The sequence below is a fragment of the Phocoena phocoena genome, chromosome 15 (genome assembly GCF_963924675.1).
Source record: "Phocoena phocoena chromosome 15, mPhoPho1.1, whole genome shotgun sequence".
NCBI classification, from domain to species: domain Eukaryota; kingdom Metazoa; phylum Chordata; class Mammalia; order Artiodactyla; family Phocoenidae; genus Phocoena; species Phocoena phocoena.
Window position 1 is genome coordinate 47,643,139 of NC_089233.1, and position 8,529 is coordinate 47,651,667.

The following is an 8,529-nucleotide window of genomic DNA, read 5'->3' on the forward strand; positions in this document are numbered from 1 at the left end:
TTTTTTGCGGTACGTGGGCCTCTCACTGTTGTGGCCTCTCCCGTTGCGGAGCACAGGCTCCGGACACGCAGGCTCAGTGGCCATGGCTCACGGGCCCAGCTGCTCCGCGACATGTGGGATCTTCCCGGACCGGGGCACGAACCCATGTCCCCTGCATCATCAGGCGGACTCTCAACCACTGCGCCCCCAGGGAAGCCCAGATTTTTTTTCCTTAACTATAAAACCCTAACACCTGATTTCAAGTCTCTTAATATTCAGCTTATTAGAATCATCTATATGTCCTTTTTGCCACAGTCCCAGGAGATGTGGACTCTTACTTGCCAAAAGATTCACTGAAAAATAAAGATAACGTTTCAGAACAGGGACTTTCATTTCCCTAGTACTCTTCACTAAATTAGGTCTGAAAGCTTTCCAAAGGGAAAATGCCTTTTTTTTAAATGCTTTTTTTTAAAAAATAAAGATATGCCCACCTAATATGATCTTGTTAACAGTGCAGAAAGGGTCTCTACACATTGTTTATCTTCTGACTAAACAGTTGAATGTAGCACACAGTAAATTCTTCGTGAGCAAAGAAATTTTCATCACACTAAAATTGGATATCATTTTTAGCCCTGACCATCTTGGAGATTTTTTTCCTCTCTTGCTGCAGTCTTCCTTTCAAGTTTATTTTTATGGCTTTTCACCAGGTTGTTATAAAATCCGGAACAGTTCATTGTGGGCTCTTTGAAATTATTTCCCACAGCTGTATGTGAAGATCTTTATCTCCTTTATGTATTAATCATATACAGCCTGATTTTTTCCCCTGCCACAGAATGATCTTCTGCATATGTCACTTGTCCATTCACTTCAAAAGGAGCTATTGCCTTAAGAGAGCAGAGGTAAACTTAGGGTGTGGGAGTCAGACCCTAAGAAAGTGGACCCTTGATGATATTTATATGTATAAATACGTGCACATACTTACAGCAGAGAAAAGGTTATAATCTTAAAGCAGATACATCATTCCCTGAAAAACATTTGAGATAGGAGCACTATCTCACTTAGGGGAAGGGCTACATATAATGATATTTCTTCTTAAAAGTGCAGACAGACGCCTTGGTAGCAGTGAGGGGTGAACGAGGCCACACTTTTGTGCAGGTGTGTTCTCTCAGCTGGGCAGGGCTGCCTTAGTGCAGCAGGGCTAGTGCACGTGGAGCAGCTTCTAAAGCTTCTCTCTACTTCCTGTTATCCCCCATTAGCTGCGGTTGTTCAGCCATCATTATATGTTCTGTGAATTTTACTTTATTATTTTACAACAAAATGCATTTTAAATGGAAGTGGCTCTTCCAGGGAGAATGACATTTGATAGCGAAGGGGTGAAGTATGGGTGATTAACAGAGAGCCTGAGCTGGAGTGCTCGGGTTTGAATCATGGTTCCTTTACTTACTCACCTTGAGACAAATTGCTTAACCTCTCTGTGTTTCAGTTTCCTCACCCACAGTGTGAAGATTGTAATAAATAACAGAGTCTACCTCATAGCATTGTTGTGAGGACTAAAGCAGTTCCTGTATAAAATGGAACAAAACAGCAGTACTTTCTGGTGCCTAGTAAGTGCTGTACAAGCATTAATTGTTGTTAATACTTTAGAGACCATTGGTTTCTCTGCATTTGGAAGGACAGAACTCAACTTATCCAAATAAGACAGTGTCCGGCAGCTCAGAGAAGGTTGGGATTGTGTGATAACATTCTAGAGGGACAGAACATGTCTGTGGATTCTGAACCTTCTTACTCTTCAGAGTAGTTCTTCACACTTTGACACCAATTCTCCCTGAACCCCTCCCAACAGACAAAAAAAGGAAGAAAAATCAAAGCATCTGTGTGATCACCAAGGAACCCAAGATACCTTATATATGTATAGTCAGACTATTATAACAGTGATAGCAAGCAGTTTATAGCACCATGTGCCACACATTAAGCTCTTAACATTTTTTAGTGTATTTAGTCATCACAATAACCCTAGGAGGTAGGTGCAAGTATTATAATCCCCACTTTACAGATAAGGACACAAGCACAAACTGCTACAGCTAGAATGTAGTTGAGCCAGAATTTAAACCCAGGCCAACTGCTCCCGAGTCAAGTGCCCTTAACTGCCGTGTGTTACTGCCTCATCTAACACCTTGTGTTCTCCAGAAGTCCCTGAGTCCCTGAAAATATAGTCAGTTTTCTACTCAGGAGCCAGTTTTCCCATGAGTAATTTTGTTTAATAATAATAGAACCAGAAAATTAAACAAAGATCAAATTTGTCTTTCGAGAAAGAGAAAGGGTTTTGTTAAACTTTTATTTACAGGTAGTTATCGTCAAATTGTCATTATAGAGATGAATTTTTCATTTTGCTGATGAGTTTTAAGAGTTTATATATTAAAATTACCTGTGTTCTGTTTTTTTTCCCTTTGTGATTTCTCCTGTTATTCTTGCGCTAAGAAAACATTCCTTCTATTTAAGATCAGGTAGCTGTTCCCTTGTATTTTCTCATAGGGTTTTTTTTTTCCTAATGTTTAACTCTTTAATACATCTGCATTTTATTTTCCTGTAAATTATGTGATGCATCTATAGCTCAAATTTTTTTTTGCAGAATAAAACAAATTGCCTAGCACCAGTTATTGAATAATCCTTTCTTTTTCCAGTGATGTATGATGCTACGTTTTATTACATACTAAGCCAACTGTTCTCTTTTTCTCACTATGTAGTACAGTGTTTTTGTCTTCACTTTGTAGTACAGTTCAGCACACTGTATTACATGTATATCAAATCTGTCTTGTTAATCTTTGTAAAGATTTCCTTGAATAGAATTTTATTAAATGTATATATTTTGTCATGAGTGGATGTTGAATTTTATCAAGTACTTATTCTGTATCTGTTGAAATGATCTTATGATTTTTCTTTTTTAGCTGATGTATATATAATTATACATTACTTTCAGAAGAAATTCCTTCTTTGTAATATTCACTTATCCCCTCCAGACTATTATTATTCCATTCATACCCATAGTCATCTAAGTAATATTTTTTTACTTTCTTTAGTTTCTATATATTTATTGATAGATAACTTGCATTTTTGTTATAAACAAAAATTTTAAAATAAAATAGTATAAACAGATTGTTGCTGTGATAGTCTTATAATTTTTAACCCTCCTATGTTGGTTTGTTGTGCCAGGTATAAAAGAAAAGAAGAAATCAACAAAATCTGCAAAAGATGGCACATCTCCAGAGGAACAAGCTGAACTAGAAAGACAAAAGGTAAGACGTGGTCATGGTTACATGCTTAGTGGATAATTGATATGTACAGTTCAAGTGGAGTTATCCATGTGTTTCCAGTATCCCTAATTAAAAAAAAAACTTATTTTAGTTATGAATTTATAAATAAGAATTTCAGCAGCATAGTTTTTTTTGTTTTTGTTTTTTGCGGTACACAGGCCTGTCCCTGTTGTGGCCTCTCCCGTTGCAGAGCACAGGCTCCGGACGCGCAGGCTCAGTGGCCATGGCTCACGGGCCCAGCCACTCCGCGGCACGTGGGATCCTCCCGGACGGGGGCACAAACCCGCATCCCCTGCGTCGGCAGGTGGACTCCCAACCACTGCACCACCAGGGAAGTCCCAAGCATAGTTTTTAAATGTCATCTTTTTACCAAATTTCTCCAACTAGTATCCAGCTAGTACAAAGTTAAAATTTACCTCAAACCCAAGGCATGTCCCTTTGTGATTAAGAGGAAAATATCTTATTATTAAAAACCCTTACTATAACTGAGACCAAAAAAAAATAGTACTATAAAAACCTTAAAATAATAATGCCATAAGTTTTAATTTAATTCAAGTTTTAATTTGGTCTCACTATAACTGAGACAAAAAAAAATAGTACTATTAAAACCTTAAAATAATAATGCCATAAGTTTTAAACCCTGTAATACAGGGTTTGCTTTATGGCTTGTTCAATGCTCATTTCTCTCTTTTTATTATTGAAAATAACAAATTTAGTGTACAAAATTAGTCTTTCTTGGAAGTGTAGTGAACTTGATGCTTCAGTGCCTCCAAAGATCCATGGCACAGAGTAATATGTATTTTTTCTGAGACAGGAATTGGAGTCAACAATGTTCACAAGACTGATGTTCATAGCACTGTCTAGGAGGGAGCCTGACTGGTCTCCTAAACTCTGCATCTTAATGCATGTTTTACTGCATGTGCAGTGATGCTCACAGAGTTAAGGAGCAAAAGAAAACCTTTCTTTTGTAGAAGACGGCTCTAAAAACAAAGCCAACTGCGGGTACTGGTGGTGGAAGGGAGACATAATTAAAGCAGTCTAAAGTGGTAATGGAGGAAGATTCACAGGAATCTCATAGCACACTCTGTATTTTCTCTAGTGTACATGGTTGTTTACTTGATTCTTGAAGGTTTACATTTAATCCCATGGTCGGTAGAAAATACCTATTTAGTAGAAACAAGCATTATATTAGATTACAGAAGCAAATATTAAGATCCTGCCTTCATAGAAATGTGTCAACATTGAAGAAGTAAAGGCCAAAAAAAAGCAAAAGAAAAAAAGAATTCCTTGTTCCTAAAGCATGTTTGGAAAGTCTAGTGTGTATCACAGAATACTACATGTTTGCTAGATTTAGTGTCTGCCTAAAAAGAACAAACTGAAAATGAGAAATTTTTATTTGGGGGACTTGAGGACTCTTATTTCTACAGCCTACTAACCAGTTACACTAGGTGAAATATGGTCTGGATTTTAGATAAAGCTTCCTGCTGTCAGTGATGTTGCTTCTAAAAATTATACCCATTACTGTACAGAGATCTCTGGGTTTCATTTTGAGTTCTGGTAATCCACAATCAGTTTACGGATGACAAGTGTTATCCCGGAGCATTGGTGGCTCGGTTCTCCTTTCCTGGGGGCATATCTGTACCCTATACTCCTGTTTAGGGAAAGAAAAGCACTGTTGTATATTTGAACTCTTTTTTCTCTCCACAGGCTGAAATGGCTTTGCTCGTGATGGATGAGGAGGAAGAGAGCAAGAAACACTTCAATTATAACAAGATTGTGGAGCACCAGAATCTGAGCAAAAAGAAGAAAAAACAGCTTATGAAGAAGAAGGAATTATTGGAGGATGACTTTGAGGTAACCAGGGACAATAGTCATTATCTTCTTAAAGCTGGTGTTAAATCTAAAGTCAGCTCTGGAGATAAAAATTGAGCGTCTTGGGGCTTCCCTGGTGGCGCAGTGGTTGAGAGTCCACCTGCCGATGCAGGGGACACGGGTTCGTGCCCCGATCCAGGAAGATCCCACATGCTGTGGAGCGGCTGGGCCCATGAGCCATGGCCACTGAGCCTGTGCGTCCGGAGCCTGTGCTCCCCAACAGGAGAGGCCACAGCAGTGAGAGGCCTGCGTACCGCAAAAAAAAAAAAAAATTGAGCATGGAGCCAAAGCTACCATCTTTCAGCCCAACACAGCCAGTTCATCCACGGGGTGTTTCTTTGGTTGAGCACCAGGTGATGTAGTTGGCTTCTATTTTGGTAGCCATGTTGCACCAAAATATGTAGCTTTTAGTGTTAGAATCACATGCACTGTGATGCTCACACTGGGAAAGTTCTGCATCATTAAGCCTGACAGAGAAATAAGCAGGTTCACATCACATCGCGTCACACTCTGTGTGCAAAGGCCAGTGCAGTAGGCCATGCTTTTTTAATTGCTTTGTTTCTTGTTTCCATTGCTCCCTCTTTTCCCTCTTTTTGCTAAGTACATATTTCTAGTGACCACACAGTCCCCATGCATGAGTTTGAACCCTGTACAGAAAACCTACAACAGCTGTCAGGAACTATTTGATGACTTCCATCCATTAGCATGGAAGAATAGACCCAGAAGAAGATGGGAGAGATTTTGAAGTTGTTTAGAGAATTGAGAGGGGCGTACAGATAACTTCTAAGTAGCGTGGAGAGGGACTTTGAAACCACTGTGTAGCTCCGGTTTCTGTTAAGTCAGCTCCATGTATGTGCTGTTCCACTGAACTTTTTGGTGAATTGATTTTCTTATGAAAAGTTAAAAACAAAGAATGATTTGTAGTCAGATCTTCTATTTTGAGAACTGTCTCCACACACTAATCATCATGCATAAAAACATTTTTCATGAGTGTCGTGGTGGTGGTGGTGGTATCACGTCTGTTGTCCTTACTATAACTAAGTAACTCTACAGTCCATCTCTGGGTGGACTCATTTTTCGCATGGGAATGATGGGTGGCAGTGAGTCATGCTCCCTTTCTGGCTGGTCACCCCTGTGCCTGGCAATACTTGAAGACCTGGCTGGAGTTAAGGGTACACTCTTAACATGTAGGACCACAGTGTTTTTGTAGAAAGATAAAGGATAAATTCGGGGCTTGTATCTGACCGGATCTTGGTCTCAGGGGTGCCATCTTTCCCATTTTAATCTTTAAATCTTTTGCTGTATGAACTGCCCTCAGTAGCTGCTCATTTTAGCACGAAGGTTGAAAAAAAGTTTAATGTACTCAGAATGCAATGACTGCACAAAACTCCAGCAGGAGATACCATTGGCTTAATTATTGGCTTAATTATCTCAGCCAGAAAGAGGTTTCACACTGTAAGCGTGGAGGAGCCTGCCTACTCCAGGGGTCATTCCTCCCCTCCTCCAGACGCTCGGTCTAAGTGGCTGGTGTCGTTCCAGGCCGTTGTATACATAGACTAGGATAGTTCCCTTTCAAGGATATTGGCATTGTGTGATGAAAAACAGTGTGCCCTGCACATTGTGGTTCAGGAATAAACCTTAAAACTCCCTTGAAGGGCTTCCCTGGTGGCGCTGTGGTTGAGAGTCTGCCTGCCGATGCAGGGGACACGGGTTCGTGCCCCGGTCCGGGAAGATCCCACATGCCGAGGAGCGGCTGGGCCTGTGAACCATGGCCGCTGAGCCTGCGTGTCCGGAGCCTGTGCTCCGCAACAGGAGAGGCCACAACAGTGAGAGGCCCGCGTACCGCAAACAAACAAACAAACAAACAAAAACTCCATTGAAGATCTGTGGGAGAACAGTTTTCTAGTGAATCAATGCAAAATGCCCACGTTTGTATTTTATATAATCAACTCACTTACTTTCGAAATTTGGTCTCATTTCTGGGCCTTTTGGTTTACTAATTTTATTTATTTATGTTTTCCTTTTGGATTTGCAGGTCAATGTTAAGGATGCACGGTTTCAGGCAATGTATACTTCCCACTTGTTCAATTTGGATCCTTCAGATCCTAATTTCAAGAAAACAAAAGCTATGGAAAAAATCCTTGAGGAGAAAGCCCGTCAGAGAGAACAAAAAGAACAAGAACTTACTCAGGCAATAAAGAAAAAAGAGAGTGAAATTCAGAAGGAATCACACAAGAGATCCATTGATCCTGCCTTGTCAATGTTGATTAAATCTGTAAAAAACAAAACAGAGCAGTTTCAAGCAAGAAAAAAGCAAAAAGTCAAATAGGTGTATGTTGTTTCTTTTTGGTTTGAGAATGTATAAAGTATACAGAAGTGATGGAAGGAATACTTATTGGGAACAGTGCTATACCTTTCAAGAATATGAATAAAAACTGACTGTTGTAAAATTTATTTTCTGTATATAACAGTTAGACCTAATTGTGTATGATTGATAGACTTGTACTGTGTATTTCCACAGATTAATCCAGATTATAGGATGTATAAAATTTTTATATTTATTACTCTGCTAGCTTTTTTTAAAGACTTTATAATTCTATGTAAAAAATAGAGGAGTGCCCAAGTCTTAAGTCTGAATAAGAGTTAGGAACAACTTGAAAATATGTATATGCAATACATTAATTTATCTGGAAGCAGGAGGCAGATTTAGATACTTGTTTAAATTTATATTTCTAGCCATAATGAATAGAAGCCAATAACTTTCTTTGTTGTTTGGTCATGTTTATTATAGTTTATTAATTTGTAAATAAAAATTTTTACTATTTTGTATAGCACTGAATTCATTTTATTCACCTCCAGTAAACTACTCTCTGGAAAAATATCTGAAAAACTAACTCTTTTAAGAGGACAACTCCATGGAAAGGCAGTTCCAGTTCTGCATTGTTCATAATTATATTTGAAATGTTCGCGAGCTCTGCAATGATTTTTATGTTTGTAGTAACAGAAAATTCTTCTGTCTGCCCTTCAGAGTTTTGGAATGCTTGGAAGGATGGGTATGCTGCTATAGAGTTTAAGGAATCTTAATTCTTTTTAAAATTAAATTAAAACACACCTTCAAAGCCTTAATAGTCCTGGATTTCATCTGGTCTAGGTTTTGTAAACTATTAACTGACCACTTAGAAGAATTAGGTGTGCTGTATAAATAAATGAAAATAAAAACCAAAATAGTCACTTGGAATGAATGATAAATATGGTAGCTTCTGAAAGGCAGTAGGAGTTTGGCCAGGTTTGTGGTTAATAGTAAACTTAACATTATTGGTACAAAAATTCAAGCCTGCCAACGTAGTATATTTTCAAGAATAAAAGG

At 38.7% G+C, this 8,529-nt stretch overlaps 1 protein-coding gene across 1 annotated transcript in view; it reads left to right on the forward strand.

Moving 5' to 3' along the window:
* ESF1 (ESF1 nucleolar pre-rRNA processing protein homolog) overlaps positions 1 to 7,990 on the forward strand; it is a 56,872-nt gene extending 48,882 nt beyond the window's left edge. The window contains exons 11-13 of the mRNA XM_065892542.1: positions 3,190 to 3,272; positions 4,998 to 5,144; positions 7,198 to 7,990. Of these exons, the coding sequence (XP_065748614.1) occupies positions 3,190 to 3,272; positions 4,998 to 5,144; positions 7,198 to 7,491 (524 nt within the window). The 3' untranslated portion in view covers positions 7,492 to 7,990. The remainder of the gene's footprint in view (positions 1 to 3,189; positions 3,273 to 4,997; positions 5,145 to 7,197) is intronic.
* The last annotated feature ends 539 nt before the right edge of the window (positions 7,991 to 8,529 follow it).